The following is a 25677-nucleotide window of genomic DNA, read 5'->3' as shown; positions in this document are numbered from 1 at the left end:
AGATTTCCATGTCAGTTTAAGTGCTGTTTTTTGTTGTTCGGCAGTGGCCCCCACTAAAAAGCCTATGTATTTTGAACTGGATTATATCCCATATTTGCCATAATTTGTTTAGCTTGAGGAGATATAGCAGGGATTGTTAAATAAGCTCCCCGTTGTATCAATAGATCCAGTCCCCATAGATTAATAGGGATATCTGCACTTAAAGTTTGTAAAGTTGCACGTTGTTGTTCGGGATCTTAACAGGTCAAAATATTAGTACCTTTTTGAATATTTTGCATAGTTCCAATTCCAGTTAACACAATAGGAACATCTGATAAAGGCCAAGAAATTGGCCAGTGCTTTTCAGATATTATAGAAACATCAGCTCCAGTATCTACAAGTCCTGAAAATTGCTTATTATTGGTATACACAGATAATGTGGGTCTAGAATCAGGTACAAAAGTTTGCCAATATACCTGTTTTCCTGTCCTTCCAAATCCTCCAGTTCTTGAAATATGAGATTTACTAGTATTGACATAGGTAATAATGACAATTGAACTATACGATCTCCTTTTATTCTTTGATAAGGATACTCTGTTTTCATCATAACAGAAATCTTGCCCTCATAACCTTCATCTGTAATCCCTGTTAGGACTTGAACTCCCTCACTTGTAAAGTGCTGCACCCTAATAATACCCACCCTTCCTTTAGGCACTGGGCCTTTAATTGCAGCAGGGATTTTATAAATTCTCATCGTTGGCAGAAGAAGTAAATTATCAATGGCGAGGACATCTAGTGCTGTGCTCCCGGATGTTGCAGGAAGGAGGTCGGTAAGCAGGTGTACGGTTTGCAAGGGGTGGATGAGGTTGCTGTTCGCTGGCTGAGTACACAAAAGGAACAGCGTTCCAGGTTTGTTGAGAGCTCATATTGTTTGCAGAGAAGGCACTGGCACCCCACTCCAGTACTCTTGCCTGGAAAATCCCATGGACAGAGGAGCCTGGTGGGCTGTGGTCCATGGGGTCGTGAAGAGTCGGACACGACTGAGAGACTTCCCTTTCACTTTTCACTTTCATGCATTGGAGAAGGAAACGGCAACCCACTCCAGTGTTCTTGCCTGGAGAATCCCAGGGACGGGGGAGCCTGGCGGGCTGCCGTCTCTGGGGTTGCACAGGGTCGGACACGACTGAAGTGACGCCGCAGCAGCAGCATATTGTTTGACAGGCCCTGAGCGGGGCCCTCCTTCCAGTTTCCCAACAAAGGGGATCCATTTTCATGAAATTTAGATCTACACTGATTAGCCCAATGATGGCCTTTATTATAGCAAGGGCATAATCCAGGTGTCTTTTCATTTTCGTTTATGGGAGCAGGCTTATTGGGTGTATTTTTATTAGTCTTGCAATTTTTCTGCGCATGTCCTCTCTTACCACAACTAAAACATTTAACCTGTTGATTTGCTTGTTGTTGCAAGCCCATAATGGCTTGAGTCAACAATTGCATCTTATAGGTTCCCGATCCAATATCATGACAAGCCTTAATAAAATCCTCTAGAGGCTTTCCTTGTACTTTGCTGCTGCTTCTGCTGCTAAGTCGCTTCAGTTGTGTCTGACTCTGTGCGACCCCATAGACGGCAGCCCACCAGGTTCCCCCATCCCTGGGATTCTCCAGGCAAGAACACTGGAGTGGGTTAACATTTCCTTCTCCAATGCATGAAAGTGAAAAGTGAAAGTGAAGTCGCTCAGTCGTGTCCGATTCTTCGAGACCCCATGGAGTGCAGCCCACCAGGCTCCTCCGTCCCGGAGATTTTCCCGGCAAGACTATTCCCTATGCTTTAAGAGGCTGTAAAGCGTTTTGACATTCTGAATTTGCATTGTCATAGGCAAGTATCAGTAACAATATATCCCTTATTTCAATTTGAGCAACAGTTCTCACCAGATTTTGTTTTAGTCGGGCGATAAAATCAGTATAAAGTTCTCCATTGGATTGTTTTACATTAACAAAAGAAGGATGAGACTGTCCCGAGGGGGCTAACTTTTTCCCATGCCCTAAGACAAATAAATCTAATTTGACTTAAAAGTTGATCATCGAACTGTAGTTGTCTCTGAATCCCTTGATACGCCCTGACCCCATTAATTGCTCCACAGTAATATTAAGAGGAGGATCAGCAGCCGCAGTTCTTTGAGCCTGTTGAGAGGCTTCATCTTGCCACCGTGTTCGGGACTGTAAAAATTCCAAAGCGGATAGGCAAGTTCTAGCAATCATTTCCAATCACATGGAATGAGTCATTCAGACTGAGCCAGCCCCTGAGTAAGACCTGTGGTGTGAGGAGGTGAGTTCCATGCTGTGTGCATGCCTCTTTAATCTCCTGAACAGTTTTAAAAGGGACAGGAGTATGCTCAAATTGTACTCCGCCTTGTGGAAGTAGAGCACTGGGGGGCACCTCAGTCACGATAACAGGCAAAACCAAAGCATCAAGGTCACCTTCTCACCTTACTGCTCATACAGCTTGCTGAAAAGATGAGAGAGCAGGCGCAGACGTCTTTGGTATTGTGACTGCAGCTCTCAACACCCCATCATCCAAAGGTGTGTCAGGATCCAGTGGAGGGGATTCCTGGACTATGGGGGCCCCAGCTAAGGAGCCAAAGTCTGTGAGACTGGTGATAAAGGGAAAGCTCCAGGATGTTGCTCAGCACCATAGTTAACACGGGATTTAGGACTCAAAAACTGAGCCTCTCTCTCCCCTTCCAAATGATTCTATTTCCCTTTATGAGGCAGCCGGACAGGTGACTCCTGAGGTGTAGGAGCAGGAGTGTTAGATTCTGAATCAGAAGAGTCTGGCCGTTCAGACTGTAAAGGGGAAAAGTGGTATAAACAAGGCTATGCAGAGACCACACTCTTTAGGAATGGGTTCCTCAGGATAGGCTCTATGCAAACAGCGCATCACTTCTTTCCACTCACTAAGACGCAAAGTCCCTTTTTCTGGATCTAACCAGTGACAGTGCTTATGAATTGCCTGAAATAGTTCCCAGAAGTCTCTTCTTTCACTTTCACTCCAGAGCTATGTAGTAAAGCTTTTAGAAACGCAATATAGTCAGCATGCTTAGAAGGAGATTGCCCTGTGTGTCCCTGAGTGACAAACCCATGGGGGTGTATTCACCAAGCACTTTCACTGTCTTCCCATCTCTCGGCTAGAATTCCCCTCATCTACTGGCACTGTCAAAAAAGCCTTGAAAGCTACTAGCGACCTCACGCCCCTGTTTGGGCACTCTGTTTGGGACCAGCCCAACAATGACACAACCCTAGGGAGTGGTGCCGCAGAAGAATCAACAAAAATAAGACTCAGAAATAAAGTGGGGATCAGGGGGCTGATGCTATTCACAGGCAAAAGCCCAGATCCTAATCCTTGCATGCCTTTTATTGCTAACATCTACTTCCTGGTACATGCTCTAGAGATAACTAGTTTTTACAATCTCGGATCAGGGATAAAGATATACAATGCACAGTCCTCAATGTTAAACCTTCAGGCCTTTCATGAGTGTGTTTAGCCCTTCAGCTAGTGACGACCTTTCTCAGCAGCTCCCTCAAGGCTCTGGTTACTGGTCTTCCATCAGTCACACCAGTACTTCAACAGCTTGTTTTCAAGGTGTTTTTCCACAATGTCCTTTTTACTGCTTCCAGCCCTTCGCCTGGGGGTGATGAGAAAGTCATTCTTATTTTTCGAAGAAGCCCTGTTAATAGTACAGGCCTGTGGATAGCATATTCCCTACATCCAGGCCAGAACACTGGAGTGGGGAGCCTTTCCCTTCTCCAGGGGATCTTCTCGACCCAGGGATCAACCCCAGGTCTCCCGCTTTGCAGGCGGATTCTTTACCAGCTGAGCCACGAGGGAAGCCAAATCAGACAATGGCATGATTATTTTCAAGCAAGATGACTCTCAGAGCTGACTGGGTTGTTTCTTCATGCAGCTCCTACCCCCTTCCTATAGAGCCCTAAAACTCCCCTTTAAAAGTTCTTATGCACTGACTGGCAGTGAGGAGTTGGCCTTTGAACCTGAGTCCACCTTCTTCTCTGGTTGCTGGACTCCTAAATAAAGCAATTTTTCCTTTATATAAACATTCGCCTCTCGCACGTTGGCCTTCAGGTGGCAAGCAGCTGCAGCTGAATTCAGTAACAAGAGGTCTTAAGTCCAGAGGTCAATGTTTAGAGGTAGGAGGAGAAGGGGACGACAGAGGATGAGACAGTTGGATGGCATCAGCGACTCAGTGGACATGAGCTTGAGTAAACTCTGGGAATTGGTGATGGACAGGGAGGCCCTGTGTGCTGCAGTCCATGGGGTCATAAAGAGTCGGACACAGCTGAGCAACTGAACTGAGCTGAACGTTTAGAGGGAAGGTGGAAATTTTTCAGTTCTATATGGGCTGTTATCCTGGCACAAGATCATACCAGTTCCTTGCCAGAAACCCACATGTTGATTAGGGATACAGTTAGCCTGCATCTGGGCTCCTGCCCCCAAAGTCCCATCCAGCCTGGTTCCTGCCCCTCTCCCAACCTCATTTTCCTTCCCTCACTCCTTCAGCCCCTGCACAGGGCATTTCTCATGCTTAGAATTTGGAAGGCCATTCCCCTCACCCCCACCCTGTTCCCTCTGCCCAGAATGCTCACCCTCTATCTTTTCCCAGTTGAAAACTCAGATTAAATGTCTCCTCCCATTATCCAGCTGAACATGGCCTTCAGGCCTGTTCATCAGCCCACCTCCCTGTTACTTTCCAGACCCTCAGCCAGACACTCCCCTGATGCCAAGCTTCCTTCAGTATTTAAACACTTTGGATTGCACGTCTTGGGATTACAGTTTAAAAAAAATGTTTTCTTGAGACTTCCCTAGTGGTCCAGTGGTTAAGAATCCTCTTTGCAATGGGGAGGGGGGGGTATGGGCGTTTGATCGCTGGTTAGGGAACTCGGATCTCACATGCCTCACAGCAGTTCAGTTCAGTTCAGTTCAGTTGCTCAGTTGTGTCCGACTCTTTGCGACCCCATGAATCGCAGCATGCCAGGCCTCCCTGTCCATCACCAATTCCTGGAGTTCAGTCAAACTCACGTCCATCGAGTCAGTGATGCCATCCAGCCATCTCATCCTCGGGCGTCCCCTTCTCCTCCTGCCCCCAATCCCTCCCAGCATTAGGGTCTTTTCAAATGAGTCAACTCTTCGAATGAGGTGGCCAGAGTATTGGACTTTCAGCTTTAGCATCAGTCCCTTCCAATGAACAACCAGGACTGATCTCCTTAAGGATGGACTGGTTGGATCTCCTTGCAGTTCAAGGGACTCTCAAGAGTCTTCTCCAACACCACAGTTCAAAAGCATCAATTCTTCGGCATTCAGCTTTCTTCACAGTCCAACTCTCACATCCATACATGACCACTGGGAAAACCATAGCCTTGACTAGACGGACCTTTGTTGGAAAAGTAATGTCTCTGCTTTTCCACATGCTATCTAGGTTGGTCATAACTTTCTTTCCAAGCAGTAAGCATCTTTTAATTTCATGGCTGCAATCACCATCTGCAGTGATTTTGGAGCCCAGAAAAATAAAGTCTGCCACTGTTTCCACTGTTTCCCCATCTATTTCCCATGAAGTGACGGGACCAGATGCTATAATCTTAGTTTTCTGAATGTTAAGCTCTAAGCCAGCTTTTTCACTCTCCTCTTTCACTTTCATCAAGAGGCTTTTAGTTCTTCTTCACTTTCTGCCATAAGGGTGATGTCATCTGCGTATCTGAGGTTTTTGATATTTCTCCCAGCAATCTTGATTCCAGCTTGTGCTTCATCCAGCCCAGCAGTTCATATGATGTACTCGGCATAAAAGTTAAATAAGCAGGGTGACAATATACAGCCTTGACGTACTCCTTTCCCTATTTGGAACCAGTGTGTTGTTCCATTTCCAGTTCTAACTGTTGCTTCCTGACCTGCATACAGGTTTCTCAAGAGGCAGGTCATATGGTCAGGTATTCCCATCTCTTTCAGAATTTTCCACAGTTTATTGTGATCCACGCAGTCAAAGGCTTTGGCATAGTCAATAAAGCAGAAATAGATGTTTTTCTGGAACTCTCTTGCTTTTTCCGTGATCCAGCGGATGTTGGCAATTTGATCTCTGGTTCCTCTGCCTTTTCTAAAACATCTGGAAGTTCACAGTTCACATACTGTTGAAGGCTAGCTTGAAGAATTTTGAGCATTACTTTACTAGCGTGTGAGATGAGTGCAATTGTGTGGTAGTTTGAGCATTCTTTGGCATTGCCTTTCTTTGGGATAGGAATGAAAACTGACCTTTTCCAGTCCTGTGGCCACTGCTGAGTTTTCCAAATGTGCTGGCATATTGAGTGCAGCACTTTCACAGCATCATCTTTCAGGATTTGAAATAGCTCAACTGGAATATCCATCACCTCCACTGGCTTTGTTTGTAGTGATTCTTTCTAAGGCCCGCTTGACTTCACATTAGTGCTGCAAATACTGAGTCTGAGTGCTCCAGAGGCCTCGTGCCACCACTAGGGAGTCCATGGGCCCCAGTGAAAGATCCCACGTAATACAACTAAGACCTGAAGCAGCCAAAGAAAGAAAAAAAATTTTTTAATTTTTCTTCATTGACTCATGCCTGTAACATTTGCCAAAAAGATCAAAGCTTCAGGCCTTTGTATGTGCATCGCATACAAAGCCTTGCTGCAGTGCCTAACTCCTCCCCATCGCCATTCTCAGCCACCTACTACTCCATGTAGTTTTACTCTGGGGAAGGAGGTTGCTGCCTGTGGTCCCGGCTCTCGTGACAGGTCCATGTTGGTGAAAGTGAAAGAAAGAAAGTGAAGTTGCTCGGTTGTGTCCTACTCTGTGTGACCCCATGGACTGTAGCCCACCAGGCTCCTCCATCCATTGGATTTTCCAGGCAAGAATACTGGCGTGGGTTGCCATTTCCTTCTCCAGGAGATCTTCCCGACCCAGGGGTCGAACCCGGGTCTCCCGCATTGCAGGCAGACACTTTACCGTCTGAGCCGCCAGGGGAGTCATGTAGGTGAGTCTGAGTGAAGGTCGCTCAGTTGGCTCCCACTCTGCAACCCCACACATTATATAGTCTGCCAGTCTCCTCTGTCCATGGAACTCTACAAGCAGGAGTACTGGAATGGGTTGCCATGGCCTCCTCCAGGGACTGTCCAGACACAGGGAATAAACCCAGATCTCCCACATGGCAGGCAGATTCTTCACCATCTGAGCCACCAGGGAAGCCGTAACAGGACCATACTCGGTACCAAGTCATTATGGTCCATCTCAACCCAGTGACCTGGTAACTCCTTCCCTACAACCCTTTTGTGGATCCTGAGCCAGTGAGGGAAGTGGATGGGAGGCAAAGCAGCAAGGGGATACAGAGGGACAAGTGGCCAGAGTTTGCAAGGAGACTTAAGGGTTAACGTGTCCAAATAGCGGCAGGAACCAACAGCAGCCAACAAACCAAAGAACTCAAAAGGAACAGGGGACAGGTGTGCCCGACGGGGTGGAGGGGACAGAGGTCAAACGAACCAGGGTGGGGGACTGACACCAGAGCCCTCGCTGAGGCCTGGCAGATTATGGTCAGCTGAGCTACCGGAAGAGCTTGCACTCTGCTCCACTGACCACACAATCCCCTGGCAGCTTTACCAGGAACCAGCTAACAAAACCTGGACAAAACAGAAGCCCCTCTCTCCTCCCCCAAGTAGCTCCTCCATGTCGGTCCCCACTGCATCTCTCCCCCGCCAGGTCCCTTCAAAGCAACCCCAGGAAGTGTGTGAGTCCGTCCTCTCTCCCTACCTCACCACCACCCAAAAAAGTCTCCAAGTCCACTGAGTCCCACCAAACGACATCCAAAGCACGTTCCCTGCTAAATGCAGGTCAAGCAGTGTGGTAAATCAGGGAGGGGACAGGATCCCAGGGATTCTGATGCAGGAAGGTCCACCGGGGAGAGTCCCAGGAAGGCTCTGATTCTGGGCTTCCCTTGTGGCTCAGCTGGTAAAGAATCTCCCTGCAATATGGGAGACCTGGGTTCCATCCCTGGGTTGGGAAGATCCCTTGGAGATAGGAAAGGGTACCCACTCCAGTGGGTATTAATCATAAACTCCTTTTTGCCAAATTCAGACTTAAATTGAAGAAAGTAGGGAAAACCACTAGACCATTCAGGTATGACCTAAATCAAATCCCTTATGATTATACAGTGGAAGTGAGAAATAGATTTAAGGGACTAGACCTGATAGACAGAGTGCCTGATGAACTATGGATGGAGGTTCATGACAATGTACGGGAGACAGGGATCAAGACCATCCCCAAGAAAAAGGAATGCAAAAACCAAAATGACTGTCTGAGGAGGCCTTACAAATAGCTGTGAAGAGAAGCGAAAAGCAAAGGAGAAAAGGAAAGATATACCCATTTGAATGCAGAGTTCCAAAGAATAGCAAGGAGAGATAAGAAAGCCTTCCTCAGTGATCAATGCAAAGAAATAGAGGAAAACAATAGAATGGGAAAGACTAGAGATCTCTTCAAGAAAATTAGAGATACCAAGGGAACATTTCATGCAAAGGTAGGCTCAATAAAGGACAGAAGTGATATGGACCTAACAGAAGCAGAAGATATTAAGAAGAGGTGTCAAGAATACACAGAAAAACTGTACAAAAAAGATCTTCACGGCCTGGATAATCATGATGGTGTTATCACTCATCTACAGCCAGACATCCTGGAATGTGAAGTCAAGTGGGCCTTAGAAAGCATCACTACGAACAAAGCTAGTGGAGGCGATGGATATTCCAGTTGAGGTATATCAAATCCTAAAAGATGATGCTGTGAAAGTGCTGTACTCAATACGCCAGCAAATTTGGAAAACTCAGCAGTGGCCACAGGACTGGAAAAGGTCAGTTTTCATTCCTATCCCAAAGAGAGGCAATGCCAAAGAATGTTCAAACTACCACACAATTGCACTCATCTCACATGCTAGTAATGCTCAAAATTCTCCAAGCCAGCCTTCAACAGGACATGAACTGTGAACTTCCAGATGTTCAAGCTGGATTTAGAAAAGGCAGAGGAACCAGAGATCAAATTGCCAACATCCACTGAATCATCGAAAAAGCAAGAGAGTTCCAGAAAAACATCTCTTTCTGTTTTATTGACTATGCCAAAGCCTTTGACTGTGTGGATCACAAAAAACTGTAGAAAATTCTGAAAAAGATGGGAATACCAGACCATCTGACCTGCCTCTTAAGAAACCTGTATGCAGGTCAAGAAGCAACAGTTAGAAAAGGACATGGAAGAAAAGACTGGTTCCAAATCAGGGAAGGAGTACGTAAAGGCTGTATCTTGTCACCCTGCTTATTTAACTTCTATGCAGAGTACATCATGAGAAACGCTGGGCTGGATGAAGCACAAGCTGGAATCAAGATTGCTGGGAGAAATATCAATAATCTCAGATATGCAGATGACACCACCCTTATGGCAGAAGGTGAAGAAGACTTAAAGAGCCTCTTGATGAAAGTGAAAGAGGAGAGTGAAAAAGTTGGCTTAGTGCTCAAATTTCAGAAAACTAAGATCATAGCATCCGGTCCCATCACTTCATGGAAAATAGATGGGGAAACAGTGGAAACAGTGGCAGATTTTTCTGGGCTCCAAAATCACTGCAGATGGTGATTGCAGCCATGAAATTAAAAGATGCTTACTCCTTGGAAGGAAAGTTATGAGAACCTAGATAGCATATTCAAAAGCAGAGACATTACTTTGTCAGCAAAGGTCTGTCTAGTCAAGGCTATGGTTTTCCCAGTGGTCATGTATGGATGTGAGAGTTGGACTGTAAAGAAAGCTGAATGCCAAAGAATTGATGCTTTTGAACTGTGGTGTTGGAGAAGACTCTTGAGAGTCCCTTGGACTGCAAGGAGTTCATTGGAAGGACTGGTACTGAAGCTGAAACTCCAATACTTTGGTCACCTGATGGGAAGAGTTAACTCATTTGAAAAGACCCTGATGCTGGGAGGGATTGGGGGCAGAGGAGAAGGGGATGACAGAGGATGAGATGGCTGGATGGCCTCACTGACTCAATGGACATGAGCTTTAGTAAACTCCAGGAGTTGGTGATGGACATGGAGGCCTGGCGTGCTGCAGTCCATGCGGTCACAAAGAGTGGGACAGGACTGAGCGACTGAACTGACTGACTGATTGACTGACCCACTCCAGTATTCTGGCCTGGAGAATTTCAGAGAATTCCTGGAGAAGGGAAAGGCTACCAGCTCCTTCAGTATTCTTGGGCTTCCTTGCTGGCTCAGCTGTTAAAGAATCTTCCTGCAATGCGGGAGAGCTGGGTTCCATCCCTGGGTTGGGAAAATCCCCTGGAGAAGGGAAAGGCTACCCACTCCAGTATTCTGGCCTGGAGAATTCTGGCCTGGTTGCAAAGAGTCGGAAAGGACTGAGCGACTTTCAGTTTCACTTTCCAGCAGCATGGGCTCGCCCAGGCGTCCTGCGTTTCCCGGGTGACAGGGTGCAGCGGCGGCCGCGATGACGTCAGGCCCGGGGGCAGCCCGCAAGGCTTGTCTGCGGCTGCGCGCGCGCGCGCGGTCCTCCGCTTCTGGGATCTGGGTGGATCTCCGCCGGACCAGAGTTGGGAGCCTGTGGTGTGTTCGCTGGGCCCTGCGGTGGCCGCGATCGTAGGGTCCGGCGACATCTGAAGGTCCAGTCCGCCTTTGCCCAGAGGGAATCAGCTGCTCCAGCCACTCTCAGTGTTTGCTCAATAACTGGAGGTTGTTGTAAGATTTCTTGGCTCAAAGAGAAAAGACAGGATTTGTTCAGTATTAGAGAGGTGCAGTGAGGAAGGGGCTTGGTAACTAATTGGATTCTGAGAGAGGGGGGAGAGAGGACTTCCAGGCTGGCACTTTGGTTTATACATCAACTAACCCTATAAAAAATGTTTTATAGTTTTCTGAGTATAAGTTTTACACTTCTTTTGTTGAATTTACTTCCAAGTATTTTTATTATTTTTGATGCTGTTATAGATAGAACTGTTTTCTTAATTTCATTTTTGAGTTGTTTACCATTAGTGTATCGAAGTCAGCTGAGTTTTGCTCCCTGGTCTTGTACCCTGCAAACTGGCTAGACTGATTTATTAATTCTAATAGTTTTTTAGTGGATTCCTTAGGAATTTCTGTACAAAATCATGTCATCTGGAGATAGAGATAGGTTTCTAATCTGGATGCCTTTTATATCATTTCTTGCTTAATTGGATTGGCTAGCACCTTTGGTCGGAGAAGGCAATGGCACCCCACTCCAGTACTCTTGCCTGGAAAATCCCATGGACGGAGGAGCCTGGAGGGCCACAGTCCATGGGGTCGCTAAGAGTCGGACACGACTGAGTGACTTCACTTTCACTTTTCACTTTCATGCATTGGAGAAGGAAATGGCAACCCACTCCAGTGTTCTTGCCTGGAGAATCTCAGGGACGGGGGAGCCTGGTGGGCTGCCGTGTCTGGGGTCGCACAGAGTCGGACACGACTGAAGCGACTTAGCAGCAGCAGCAGCAGCAGCAACACCTCCGGTACAGTGTTGACTAGAAGTGGTTGAATGGACATCCTTGTCTTGTTCCTGATTTTAGGGGAAAGGCATTCAGTCCTTTATATTTAAGGACAATGATAGCTAGAGGGTTTTCGTAGATTTTTTTTATCAGGTTCAAGAGTTTTATCAAACTATTTCCAGTTTGTTGAGTTTTTATCATGAAAGGGTGTTGGATTCTGTCACATGCTCTTCTTCATCTGTTGATATGATCATTTTTGTCCGTTTATTTTGTTGATACGATCATGTATCTTTTATCCATCTGTTTTGTTGATATGGTGTATCACATGAATTGATTTTCAAATGTTGAGTCAACCCTACATTCCTGGGATATATCTCACGTGGTTGTGATATATAATCTTTTAATATGTTGCTGGATTCACTTTACAAGATTTATTGAGGATTTTTACTTTCATATTCACGAGAGATATTAGTCTGCAGTTTTCTTGTCATATCTTTGGTTTGGTTTCAATGTAATGCTGCCTTAATGGAGCACTTCATAGGTGTGTTCCCTCCTCTTCTTTTTTTTTTGTAAGAGTGCATACATTTTAATTTTTCTTCTTTAAATATTTGGTAGAATTCACATTGGAAGCCCTCTGGCTTTTCTTTGTGGGTGTTGATTCCTCACTGAGTCTCCTCTTTATGGATCTGATCCCATATTCCGTTTCTCCATGAGTCAGTTTTGGTAGATTGTGTCTTTCTGGGAACTTGTCAGTTGCATGGAAGTTATCGAGCTTGTTGGCATACAGTTCATAGTATTCCCTTAGAATCCTTTTTATTTCTTTAAGGTTGGTAGTAATAATCCCTCTTTGGTTCCTCAACTTAGTAATTTGTGTTTTCCCTCTTTTTTTTTTTTTTAACTGGGTCAATCAAGCTAAAAGTTGTCAGTCTTTTCAACGAACCAACTTTGTTTTTGTCAATTTTCTGTCTTCTACTCTACACTTTTTGCTCTAGGCTTTTGTCTCTTTTCTTTCTGCTTGCTCTGAAGTTAGTCTCTGCTTCTTTCTCGGCATCTTTTTTTTTTTAATTTGTTTTTGGTTGTGTGTGTCTTAGTTGTGGCATATGGGATCTAGCTCCCTGACTGGGAACTGAACCCATCTCCCTCACACCAGGAGTACGGAGTCTTAGCCAGTGGGCCACCAGGGGAGTCCTCTCAGCGTCTTAAACTGGTGGCTAAAGAGCTTGCCCAGGGCTCGTGTTCTGCGGAGTTCAGATCCTTCCTGTGCCACTTCTCAGTGGTGGGAGCTTGCAAATGACAGCGAGCTTCTCTGAATTGGGGTTCTTGCGTCTTTTGAGAGGGACAGTAGTACTTGGCCCACAGTTTAAGGGATGAAATAAGCTGCTGTCTGTCAAGGGCACAGTCCGTTTCACACAAAGTGAAAAAGTCGCTCAGTCGTGTCTGACTCTTTGAGATCCCTTGGACTATCGCCCTCCAGGCTCCTCTCTCCATGGAGTTCTCTAGGCCAGAATACTGGAGTGGGTGGCCGTTCCCTCCTCCAGGGGATCTTTCCGGCCCAGGGATTGAACCCAGGTCTCCTGCATTGCAGGTGGATTCCTTCTTGTCTGAGCCACCAGGGAAGCCCTCTGACACACAAGCAGGTCTTCACATGTGCCCTGCAAATCTTTCCCCTCCCGCCGGGAAGACACAGGGGTCTCACCAGCAAGAGTGACCACGTTTCCACCGTGTGCCAACAGTGTTGACCGTCATGCTCAGAGTTCGACCTGCCAGACTATCCTAATGTTTAATTAACTACAGGGTTTAAATGTTCTCACGGACCTTAAAGAGTTGCCCTGAGAGTCCAACCCAAGACTCTGCTCTCCGGCTGTCTCTCTAGGTGTTTGTTCACAAGCCCCTCCCATCCCTGCCTTCATTGACCTGGGCACTGGAAAAGGAGCTAGTCTGCTCAGTAAATTCCAGAATGATCCTCTGGTCAAGAGGGCTAGGTTGCTCTGTTAGTGGGAACCCAGATGCTTCTGTGTCAAGTAGAGTGACAGATTCTGCAGACGTCCCCCGTCCAGGTGGGCTCCAGGGGCGTGGCTGGAGCGGGCCGGCCAGCACGGGCTGGACTCCGGGGCGAGGCTTCCCGGGCTTCGGGTCTGGTGGCCCTGGGCAGGTGAGGCGTCCTCTGGCCACGCTGAGTGCTTCACAGCGCTGGCCACAGGGCTGCCCTTTGCCCCCATCTGACTCCTGGTCACCTCGGTGCAGGAGTGGAACCCAGGGCACTCGCCTCACCCCCTCCCCTGGGAGAGTGGACGCCAGCTGTGTGGGGTCATCCCGGCTGCCCTCCTTCACAATCAAAGCTTGTCTGTCTGTCTTTCACATCCCGCGGCACGTCTGCCCTTGTTGGTGATGGCATGAGAAGGACACGCACTCACTCGGGTTGCGTGTCTGTACAGGTGGTGGCTGGGAGTGATGGCGCCCCTCGGGGAGAGGAGCGATGACCCCGTGCTGCCGGACCTGCCCCAGGGGCCCCTGCACGTGGCCCGCGCCCGCGCTTCATTCCCCTGGAAGGAGCTGGCGCTGTTCTGGGAGGGCGAAGACACACTGCGCTTCAAGGTGAGGCTGGGCTGGTGGCTGCTGGGCGCCTCGGTGGCACTTGGGGAGGGGGCTCCCTGGGCTCCTGGTTCATCTGCAGAAAGATGGCGGGGGTCCTCAGGGAACTCTTGGGAGCCCAGAATGAATGGACACAGGCTGGGCTTCCTAAGCCTGGTGCCCTCTGCTCTCCCCTGAGAAGGCCTCTCATCTCTGTCCCTGTGTTTCTGAGTTAGACTGCCCACCAGAGGCAGCCCGTGGCCTTGAGGAAACCATGTAAGTCAGAGCTTAGTGAAAAAATTCCATACTTTGCCTCCAAATCTGCTATTCCTCACCTGCTGCATTTCCAGAAAGCCATCTTCTCAGCTCTGGAGAACGACCCCCTCTTCGCCCATCCCCGCGGCAGCCGGCTCTCGGTGGAGAAGTACCAGGAGCTGAACTTCCTGCGCTGTAAGAGGCTCTTCGAGTACGACTTCCTCCCCGTGGGGGACATGCTGGGCAGCCTGCCAAGGGTCCTGGCACTGATCGAATGCCTGGGCATGTACGACTGGTCCCTGGCCACCAAGTTCTTCCTGCACGTGCTGGTGAGTCGCCCTGGGAGAGGGGAGGAGTGGCGAGGGGGCCGCTCTCGCGCTGGGCCTTGGGGCTGAGCAGTGCTCTGTCCACTGAACCTGAGATACACTTAGCAGTTGCCTTTGTGGTTTCCTGGTTGGCAGCGTTTGCCCGCTTCTAGAGCTTTGTGAGACTTATTTAAAGAGAATTCTAGAAAATGATGAAGGAAACGGAAACAGAGACGAGGGACTTCCCTGGTGGTTCAGTGGCTAAGACTCCGCGTTCTCAGTGCATGGGGCCCTGAGTTTGATGGCTGGTCAGAAACTGGATTCCCACAAGCTGCAACTAAGAGTCTGCATGCTGCACCGAAGTAAAGAAAAAGAGAGAGAGAAAGAAGAAATTTCATGTAAAAACAAAAGCAGAGATGAAAATATGTAGGTAGACCCTGTGACTTGTAGTGAGAAGCCCAGTTTTTCTCAGCTGTTTATGCAGACTTGCACAGGTCAGTCCTTGGATGACGCAGTGCAGTTAAAACTCCACAGAAATAGCAGCTCTGGGACTTCAATAAATGGAAGGAAGGGAAGGAGGGAAAATAGGTCAAAGGTGAGGCCTGTGTTTCCACCTCTTTGATATGCGGGTGGAGATGAACTCGGGAAGGTGGTGTCGTCCACGTGCTGTCTGTAGGAAAGATGGGCTCACCTTGCCCATCCCACACTCTCGTCCCCCAGCCAACTGCCACCTCCTTGCTGTTCACGGACCCTCTCCTGGTCCTGTTCAGCGCACGTAAACGGCTTGCAACAAGGACCCGGGTCTCGTGACTCCGTGAGCTCAAGGCCAGGCAGCTGAGTCCCAGGGTCTGCCCTGGGCCTTGGACCCCAGTGCTGCTTTGTCTTGGAAGCTGGAGCCCTTGCTGGGGGCTGGTGTGGTACCGGGTGTGTGTGTGTTTGTGTGTGTGTGTCGGGGTGGGGAGTGGGGGTAAAGTCCCAGGGTGGCAACAGCCTTAGCTTCCACCTGTTTACATGGTGATGTTGTATTTTCAGACTTTTGGATCGGCGATTTACAGCTCTGGTTCCGAACGACACTTCAAGTACCTTCCAAAGATCCTCAGTTTGGAGGTTAGCTGGCGCTCATGGGTGACCTCGCGTCCTGTTACGTGTTCTCCTTGGAGATGTGTGGAGGGCACACTGCCGCAGAGGGTCTCCAAGTGCGGGGCCGGTCCTCTCCTTTCATGCTGTTGTGGGGCTGCTCACCAAATAGTTCATGCTGTTCTTTCCCAAACTGGGGCGTGCCGGATTCCCAGCACGATAGGAACTGAGCTTTTTCTTATCGAGGAAGCGCCTTCCTTTTCTTCTGCCGCCTGAGAGCTGCTCTTAGCCACTGTGCTGACTTAGCGAGGCCCCCAGCAGCCCACCTACCAGCTGCCCTCCCCGGGCGGGAGCTGCAGCCGGCGTCTCGCGCAGCAGGCTGGCTCAGTGAGCCCGCTGGGCGTCAGGCAGGAAGTGGAGACTTGGGGCTTTGCTCGGTGGTCTAGGCCGTAAAGGAAGCGTGGTGGCAGGGTCCCTCCAGGAAGGTGCAGAGAGGACCTTTTCACCTGACCTCATTCTGTGTTTCCGTGCTAGATTTTTGGATGTTTTGCTCTGACTGAAGTGAGTCATGGGAGTAACACCAAGGCCATACGCACGACCGCTCACTATGACCCCAGCACCCAGGTAGGTGACCCCCGCCCTTCTGTCTCCAGCTTCGAGCGTGTGAAACATGCTGTTGTCACATAATCAGAGCAAAAAACCCGGCTCTTGCCTCAGTGCACACCGAGATCCGCCACGCTGTGAACAGTAGAGCTTAGCAGATAAAGGCTGTGAGCGGTGAAACCTGGTCGCACCCGGAAGCCCGCTGTGGTTTGGATTTGGCGAGGATGCGAGAGTGGCGAGGGCACAGGCTGTCTTTTTATAAAATCTGTTTGTTTACCAGGTTTGTTTGATGTGTGATTAGTGAGCGGTGCCAGCTTCTCGTGCTTTATGGGACAAACAGTAAGGAAGGTTCACCTTGAGCCTCATCCCTCTCTAGCGGCCTGTCTGGGGCCAGGCTCTCTGGACAGCAGCCCAGCCCCTCTGGTCCTGGGGCCGCTCCTGCACTGGGGGACTCTCCGTGGCACCTGTGTGGCTGGCCCCGCTCCCGCACTGTGTGTTGAAGGCTGCTCTGTGCAGGCTCGCCCCTTAGTGCTGTGGGGATCTGGCAGTCCTCAGGGAGGGCGCTCTAGAGGAGGCCCATCCGTCGGACCCAGCAGTCTTTGGGGAGGGAGCACGTGCTCTAGAGGAGGCCCGTCTGCGAGCAGACAGGGGCGTGGTGCGTCAGCTGCTCTGTGCTGTGGAGGGCAGCGGGCGTGGGGGAGAGGGCGGAGCGCGTGGGGGACCCCTGGCCTCTGCCGCTCCTTGACCCCCACGTCTCCCAGACAGTCACATCCTCCTGCCCCTTCCCCACGGGGCCAGGGTCTGCGGCCCTTCCCCCGACTGGTCTGTGTGGCTTGGCCGAGTTGCGTGCAGCAGGGTGAAGCCCGGCCCCGTGCGTCTGCTCACCGTGAGTTTGTTCATGGGACAGGTGGGCTGTGTGTGCTGGGGGCACTGTGGGCAGGGAGCTCAAGAGGATGAACCTGAGAAGCCCCTGGAGGAACAGGGGCGGTGGGGGCGCAGGTCGCAGTGGGCGCCCTGCAGGCTGCTGGTGGCACCTGGGAGCAGAGGCGAGGGTCCGCCACACCCCAGGGGCTGAGAGCAAGCCGTGTGGCCTCTTGGAATCCTTGTTGTTCAGTGGCTCAGTTGTGTCCGACTCTGTGACCCCACGGACTGCAGCATGCCGGCCTCCCTGTCCATCACCATCTCCCAGAGCTTGCTCAAACTCATGTCCATCGAGTCGGTGATGCCATCCAACCATCTCATCCTCTGTCGTCCCCTTCTCCTCCCGCCTTCAATCTTTCCCAGCATCAGGGTCTTTTCCAACAAGTCAGGTCTTCCCATCAGGTGGCCAAAGTATTGGAGCTTCAGCTTCAGCATCAGTCCTTCCAGTGAGTATTCAGGGTTGATTTCCTTTAGGGTTGACTGCCTTGATCTCCTTGCAGTCTAAGGGACTGTTGTTTAAGCCACGAGATAGCTTTATATGCACCCGGGTCTTTCTGGCTCTCAGCCCTTCTTTTTGCTCAGCTCCCTGGTGTCCCTGGGCTCTCAGTGCTGGGCTGGAGGACGGGGAGGCCCTTCCTGACTCTGCGGAGGGAGGGTGGTACGTCCGTGGCCTCGAGGCCTGGGTGAAACTCAGTTGCCTTTGAGACTGTTGTTTCTGACTCTCTTCCTCTTGGCGTTAGTCCTTGAATGAAGATCAGCTCAGGTTAGGCGCCCCGAGCCTCCCGCAGGGTGTTTGCTGAGCATGCTACTGTGTACTCAACACTGCTGCAAAGGACAGCTCCTGGCATCTAACACGCCAGTGGGACTCTTAGGCTGGAGGGGAGACGCAGTCCCATCACCAGCGTGGAGAAACTGGCTGTGCCAGGGGCTGTGGGGCAGGGATCGGGTGGGACCGGCATCACCGATCCCGTCTGGGAGTGTCACTACCTGATGTCACTTCTGTCGAGTGACAAGGAGGAGATGCAGCGTGTCGATGGGGAGGAGAGAGCAGTGGTGTGCGCTCGAGGGAGCCAGCTGGCTGGGTGATGCCCACAAGCAGGTGGGACCTCCCTGGGGGCAGGCCCCAGCCCTGCTTAACCCTCTGCCCCCTGCTGCCTCCCCAGGCCCCAGGCCATGTCCTCAGGAGACCTGTCCCCTCCTGTGTGCTCCTTTAATTCATGTGCTCGTCCACTCTGTGCTCCTGGACTCTCGGGGAGCTTGTCGGGGGACAGACAGGGTGGGCATAGGAGCCAAACTTGGCAAATTGGCAGTGGGTGGGGGATTTAGGCAGGCGTGAAGCCTAGGAGGGGACCCGCCGCCCCGATCGGTGCTTGGGGAAAGCTCGCTGAACGGGTGGACTCTACTGGGGTGTTGGCAGCTTGCAGAGTGCTTCACATGTGTTTTATTCTTTGCCGTGTTGGTCATCATCGTCCATAGGAAGGTTCTTCTTTAAGTCATAAGACCCAGGATATGCTTTTTTTTTTTAATGGGGCTCCCTTTGCCACTCAGGAAATGACCTTCCATCAGCTCTTACTCATGCCTCCAAGGTTTCAAACAGAGAAGAGACTGAATGTGTCAAAGAGATGAAGGCCCCAGTGTGCATCGGTCTCTAACGTCCATTTTTTTCCCTCGTGCAGGAATTCGTCATCCATTCCCCCGATTTCGAAGCCGCCAAGTTCTGGGTTGGCAACATGGGCAAGACCGCTACCCACGCAGTGGTGTTTGCTCAGCTGTACACGCCGGGGGACCAGTGCCACGGGCTACACCCCTTTGTCGTGCAGGTAGGGGCAGGTTTCATCCCTGAGGTGGGGAGGTCTGGCCACGTCCGGAGGTGTTTTTATTACAGCTGGGGGCAGGGGTGCTTCTGGCATTTCGGGGTGCAGACGCCTGGTGCATACAGGTCAACCCCTCGGAGCACACAGGACACCCGCCCCCCACCCCCAGGAAGAATGATCAGCCCCGTATGTGAGGTGCTGCCGCTGAGGAACACCAAGTCCAAGCTCACCTCGGGGAGAGCCTCCATCCTGCTGGATGCCAACGCCCAGGCTCTGGCAGCCAGTCTGAGGGGCTCCAGAAGTTCCGAGATGAAGTCTGACTCAGGGGTTTTCATGGAGCCCCTTCCCAGGTCACAAACAGAGCTCTGGCTGTTGGGGGTGCCTGGGACAGCTGGCTGGCCCGTTCCCCACTGCCCAGGGCGGCTGCAGTGTCCACAGACCTGGAGCCCCCAAGTTCACCCAGGACCTTTGTGCCTGGGCTGACTGGATACCGAATGAAACCCGGCTCCCGCCATCGCCAAACCCATTCTGGCATCTTTATTCTCCGAGACGACTCTGACCGTGGAGAGGCTCTCTCACATACAAAGGCTTCCCAGGCGGCGCAGCAGTAAGGGACCCGTCTGCCAACGCGGGAGACGCAGGTTGGACCCCTGGGTCGGGAAGAAACGGCAACCCACTCCGCTATCCTTGGCTGGGAAATTCCCAGGATAGAGGAGCCTGGCAGGCTGTACAGTCCGAGGGGACGCGGCTCAGCACACACGGCTAGCCACGGGAAACTGAACCGTTGGTGGCACTGAGCGCATCCATGATGCCCTACTGTCCTAGTTTCCGAGCGTCTCCTCTTTAGAAGAAGCCTCACACCCATGCAGCACGCCCTCCCTGCCACCCCCTGCCCAGGCCTGGCAGTCGCTTGGCTGCTTTCTGCCTCTGCCGGATGTTCTGTATGAAAGGAGTCACGCACTGTGTGACCCTCTCTGTCCGGCCTCGTCCCCTTCGCCTGTGTTTGAAGCTCACCCACGCTGTGGCCTGTCCCAGAACCCCCTTCCTTTCTGAGGCCGAACGATCCACTGTGTGGCTGGTCCACAGGTCATGTGTCCGTTCTTCCTTTCCTGGACGTTGGGTGTGCTTCACTTTTTGGCTGTTGGGCGTGGTGTTACCGTCAACGTTCATGAGCACTGTCTGTCTGTACATGGGTCCTCAGTTTTTTGGGGGGGTTTGTACCCAGGAGAATTGCAGGGTCTTATGGTCACCCTGTGTTGAACTTTTTATCGAATCCCATACTGGTTGCCAGCATTTTACACAACCCACCAGCAGGGCTGAGGGGTCTAGTTTTTCCATATCCTCACCAACACAGGTTATTATCCTCTTTTTTTTTTTTTTTTTCTTTTCTGTAACCATCCTAGAGGTTGTGAAGCAGTATCCGGTTGTGAAGCAGTATCTGGTTGTGGTTTTGATTTGCACTTCCTTAATAACCAACGGTGTGGACTGCCAGGGTCCAGCCTCAGTGGATCCAGGGAATTCGAAGCGGGGACGGAGTCGGCGAGGAAAAACTTAGAAATATAAAGAGAATAGTGTAGTAGGAAAATTAGTGGAGAAAAGATGCTGAATAACTTGGTTTACATGGAAAGGTAATAAAGTTTCAAGACAAGAAACTTGCACCACCTACATAGGCCACTGGCGCCTGCTTGAATAGTGGAGGGTGCCCTGCCTTGGGCTTCCTCTCACGTGGGTCTTAGAAGCCAGGGCAAGTAAGTAGACATGGCGAGCCTCCGCACTCCAGATGGGAATTCAGCCAGAAAAGAAAAGAAGGAGAAAAGACCACACGGGGGAAACCAGTCTTTCCAGTGACTGGTCCATCCTTTATTGTCTGGGAAAGCTTTTTATACTTTTGGTTGTACACAGAGATCAATGGATAATACAGAGTCATGCAGGGTCAGCAGCCCTGACCCTTATCGAGACCAGGCTTTCTCTCTGCATACCTAGCTGTATACACAAGTCTTAGGTGATTTACATCATCTTCTGGCCAGGAGGCCTATTAGCATTTTACAGCCCTTTTCTGATAAGGGTCTGTCAACCAGAAAACTTATTTGCCTTAAAAGTGTTGTTCTTTCCAAAGTCTGGTGCCACTCTCAGAAAGCACTAATTAAGGTTACATTCTTATATAGCAAGGACACAACAATTTATAACAAGGAAAGAGGAGTACAGTGATTTATAACAAAGAGAAAGTTCATTAACTCAAAAGTCTAGTGTTGCTAACATCAAAACTACTATGTTCCTTTTTCTATATCCCAATTACATTGATTAATATCCTCCAGGTGCCTAAAAGATAAAGAATATGGAGGCCTGGCAGCAGTCATTGACTCAACAATGAAAACCCGTCACCAATATAATTCTTAGCTCTTTAGAAAAGGCTCTATATCTTTAAGATGTTTTAAGCTGTGTGCCTCTTGCGCTTGGGGGGCTGTAAACAATCACAAGTTGTAAAAGTCCAGGGGAACCTGTCAGGCAAGTTAGAGAGCCATCAGAGGGATCTGAGCTGAGACACTCCTTTCATATGCAGGAGACCAGTTGGAGCTCTAAGTTAACTCTTTCCAGAGAAAGGTGGTCAGGGATAGCCCCTGTAATGTCAGAAGGGTGGAAAGCATAGCGTAATAAAGGAGGCAGACTCTGGTTTTGGGGGTAGATGCTCAGGAAAATCCAGGGGTACCCCTGAGGCCTGATCTCAGCCTTTGCCTTTTGCCAGGCCCCCTTCCTCATGACCTTTGCCATGGGCAGGATTCCCCATGCTGGCTCCCATATTTTCACCTTCCAATTGGCCATTTCTGTATGTTCTTGGTAGAAATGTCTGTTCAAATCCTTTGTCCTCTGGAACCAAGCAGGGACGGTGAAAGCAAAGGCTGTTTGCTCAGAGCTGGCTGAACTTGTGCTTGGCAGAGACTCAGAGACAGGTGGAGGATTGCGCAAGCTTCCTAGTGGAGAAGAGGGTGGCTCAGGGTGCCTGATGGGGGCTGGGGACCCAGTGGGAGCTGGGCACGGCTGCCAGAAGAAGGGGCATCCTGGGTGACTGGTCAGGTGGGGCCTTCTCCGATTGATTCTGTGTTGGAAGCAGGACGATGATTAGGCCATCAGTTATTGATTGAGTCCTGGCCAGTTGTCTGGGCCTTGCTGTGCAGCTCCCTGGGATCTGCTGTGGGTTGAAGGTCAGAGTGCTGCTTTTCCACGAGGTCTGATCATTGTCCACATGTGCATTGAGTCTCTCGGTTCATTTCTTTCTTTCTTTTTCTTTTTTTTTTTACAGTTTAATTGCTCTATGCACTTATTAGCTAATATTAATGGAGCAGAGGGGACAAAAGCTCACAAACATTTCACACATTTCACAAGCTGCATTGCAGGACAAAAAGTGACTAAGAAGGATCAACAGTATCCTAGGGTCTTGGTGGGCACATTCCTGGGGGAGGTGGACCTCTTATCCCTGGTGGAGCGGGTCTCATTCCTGGAGGTGGCATGCCTATTGGTGTCCCGCGAGTAGGAGGAAGCCCAACTGGTGGGCCCATGAGCGGTCTCATACCAAGTGGAGGAGCCATAATTCCTGGAGGTGGGGTTGCTCGGCCAACAGGTGTAGGTGCAGTCCCCCATCCTGGTGGATACGGAGTTGGAGCTCCAGCAATGCTGGCAGTAGCAGCAACTGCAGCAGCTGCTACAGTGCCTCTTCCCTGTGGGGTCATTACCTGTTGAGATGGCCTCCAACCCCTCAGACAGGGCCTGCTAATCCAGCAGGAGCCTGGGGAATTGGAACAGCAGCTGGAATGCTTCTGCCAGTTGCCCTGCCAACCCCAGGGCCCCCTGCAGCTCCAGCAAGTGGTACTGGAGCAATGCCAGTATCTTTGGCGGGGGGGTGGGGGGGAGTGGTGGTCCCTCCACAGTCATGGAAACCAAGTTCTCCCCACGCAACAACACCAGACCCAAAACTCGCTTTTCTTCACACTCTGGCTGCTTAGCATTCTTTGGCTTGATCTTCCTGAGCTCATCACAGTCACAGAGGATCAAGTTCATATGCTTGTCAAAAGCCTTAGAGGTGCCAGTGAAGATGGACCGTCTTGCAGGATACGTCTCATCCTGTAGTCAGTGGGCTGCAGCGTCTTGCTACTCTTTCCCACAGTTATGACTGCTGTCCCACCAAATTCAGTGTCCACAGGAAAGTTTCAGGACCCTTAAGACCTAAGGGAAGGCTACAGATAAAGGTATGACGCAGGTTCTCTTACAAACAGTGCAAGTTGAGGCAGAAGCTTCAAATAGTAGATGGAGCCTTGGTGTTCCGATACTGCTTCAACCACCTCTTGATGTCTCAGATAAGAATGCATGTCTCAGTTCTGCCTGGAAATGCACCACAGGTACTTGCTTGCTGCTGAGATCGCCTCGGGTACACGCGACACCCCTGGTTGCTCAGTGAGGCTGTCCTTCTACCTTTGACTTGGACTTCCACCTCTGGTACTAGTCTGTCTCAAGTGTAAAGGGTCCCTGGTCCGCTCCATCGCGCCGCTGGCCGCCCCTGAGAACACAACCTCACGCATCTCCGGCTGGCAGACCGCGCTGCGCTCCTCCGCCGCCACGGCACCACCCCCGCAGACTCCGCCTGCGCATGCGCGCAAGCCGCCCCGCTCCGTGCGACCGGACTCTGCTGCGTCTGCGCAGTCTGGTGCTCGGTTCATTTTTAAGTCGGATATTTTTGTTGTTGAGTCACAAGGGTTCTTTATGCACATTCGGCCTTCTCAGACCGATGATGCGCAAATATTTCCTCTCATCCTGTAATTATCTTCACTTTCTCAGTATCGTCTTCGGTGCACTGGGGTTTGAATTCCATGACGTCCAGTTGATCCGTTTCCTCCAATGCTCATGCCCTTATTTTTAGTTTATTTTGGCCACACCACTTGGATTGTGGGATCTCAGTTCCCCGACCGGGGATTGAAACCCGTCCCTCGGCAGTGAACGTGCAGAGTCATAACCACCAGGGAATTCCTTCGTGTTCTTAGTTTTCAATTTACAGTGATCACCGGCAGACCGTGTGTGTTTTTTGATACCTGAGGCCACCATACCTTGCTTCTGGAGTACAGATTTGTACCTGGAAACTGGACCCGAGGACAGTGTCTTCCGGCGTTTCCGTCTCTTAGACTGTGGAGCTGCGCGTGATGCCCTGCATTCCCTTACACGGTGCTCTTTGAACCCTCAGTGGGCATTGTCGCCTCTCCATCCGGCCCACGCTGTCTGTGTACCTAGCGTGTCTCCTGTGCGGCCCTGAGGGCAGCGTGAGTCCTGTGCTCGTGGAGTTCACCATCTACTGGGAAAGAGAGGTTGGAACAAGTCATCACAAAAACGGCGCTGATGGTAAAGAACCCGCCTGCCAGTGTAGGAGACACAGTTCGATCCCTGAGTCGGGAAGGTCCCTTGGAGGAGGGCACGGCAACCCACTCCAGTGTTCTTGCCTGGAGAATCCCGTGGACAGAGGAGCCTGGCGGGCTACAGCCCACGCAGTCATGGAGTTGGACACGATTGAGTGACTGAACATACACACACACACACACACACACACACACACACACCTGCACACATACACACATGCTATATGTCATTAGGTGATGGGTGGAAGAGTATAATTTTTTGAAAATTTAACAGAATTAGTTTAATACATTGTAGTGACTTACACTCTCTAGGTAGTAATACTTTTTTCTTTCTTTCTTTTTTTTTTTCTGGTAGCAGGAGACAGATTTATTACCTTATGTCCAAGATGTCATCAATTGTAAAATACACAGTTGGCTAGAAAACAGCTTTTTGAGGGGGGCGGGGAAGCAGCCTCGTTAATGGACCCATCAGTTTTATGACATATTCTGATTCATTTAAGTGGGAGCAAGTGTACGTCTTGCAGTGCAGGAAATCCGCCATGATAGTGCTGGTTCCCACTTGTAAAGCCTCTGCTGGGTGCCAGGCCCCTCCTGAGCTGTTTCACTAAGTCCCTGACTTGTTGGGTCACCCAGAGGCAGACGTTAGTCCCCGTCCATGCTAGGAAATGGAATGGGGAGGGGTCCAGTCACTCTCCCAAAGCCACACAATCAGGAAGTAGGACTTGGAAGGCAGGTCCTCTGAATTCCAAAATGCTTTCCCCTGTCAATAGCTTGTTCTGCAGGCTAAGGATTCAGAGGTGAGTTCTCTCCGGAAGAGCAGCTTGTGCTTGCAATGCTTGGAATATATCCTGACTCTTGGCAGGAGGACCAGGAAGGGCAGAGGTAACACAGAGCTGTCGTCTGATCAGCCTTCAAATACTAGACCTTAGTGGTAAGATGATAACTGGAGAGAGGATTACTCAACGTCCAGAGAAAGGGGAGCCAGGAATGAGTCAGGCTTAACCCAGCCCCTTGCTGGGGGTGGGGGGTGGGCACCAGCCACCAGGCCCCTTCCAGGCCCGTGCACGCTGCCGCAGGCTTTCATCCTAGAGGCCATCCTGTGTCTTTCTCAAGGTCATTCTATGTCTTTGACTTTGACTCTTTGCTAAAGAAGTAGACACCTTTGGAGAAGAATTGAGTTTTTCCCAAAGCCTTTCTTAAAGAGGGAGAG

General features: G+C 50.3%; 1 protein-coding gene, 1 long non-coding RNA gene and 2 pseudogenes across 4 annotated transcripts in view; 1 reads left to right on the top strand and 3 right to left on the bottom strand.

Annotated features, from left to right (window-relative positions):
- Positions 1-1698: 1698 nt before the first annotated feature.
- LOC120861805 lies at positions 1699-3787 on the bottom strand. Its single transcript, XR_005720610.1, has 3 exons — positions 3758-3787; positions 2514-2515; positions 1699-1793 (listed from the first exon to the last, which is right to left on the bottom strand). It is a non-coding gene; the product is annotated as an uncharacterized LOC120861805 (long non-coding RNA).
- Positions 3788-10592: 6805 nt separating this feature from the next.
- ACOX3 (acyl-CoA oxidase 3, pristanoyl) overlaps positions 10593-25677 on the top strand; it is a 55871-nt gene continuing 40786 nt past the window's right edge. For all 3 annotated transcript variants that reach the window (XR_005720609.1, XM_040237633.1, XM_040237634.1), the window contains exons 1-6: positions 10593-10712; positions 13961-14120; positions 14447-14680; positions 15689-15763; positions 16268-16357; positions 18934-19077. Coding sequence is in view for 2 of the 3 variants with exons in the window: in XM_040237633.1 (XP_040093567.1) it covers positions 13977-14120; positions 14447-14680; positions 15689-15763; positions 16268-16357; positions 18934-19077 (687 nt within the window). In the remaining variant the exon portion in view is untranslated. The remainder of the gene's footprint in view (positions 10713-13960; positions 14121-14446; positions 14681-15688; positions 15764-16267; positions 16358-18933; positions 19078-25677) is intronic.
- LOC120862241 lies at positions 22370-23267 on the bottom strand (annotated as a pseudogene).
- On the bottom strand, positions 23228-23721 carry LOC120861804 (annotated as a pseudogene).

The sequence above is a fragment of the Oryx dammah genome, unplaced genomic scaffold, assembly GCF_014754425.2.
Source record: "Oryx dammah isolate SB20612 unplaced genomic scaffold, SCBI_Odam_1.1 HiC_scaffold_3, whole genome shotgun sequence".
Taxonomy (NCBI): domain Eukaryota; kingdom Metazoa; phylum Chordata; class Mammalia; order Artiodactyla; family Bovidae; genus Oryx; species Oryx dammah.
The sequence above is the reverse complement of the archived record's forward strand: the minus strand, read 5'-3'. Positions and strand labels throughout refer to the sequence as shown.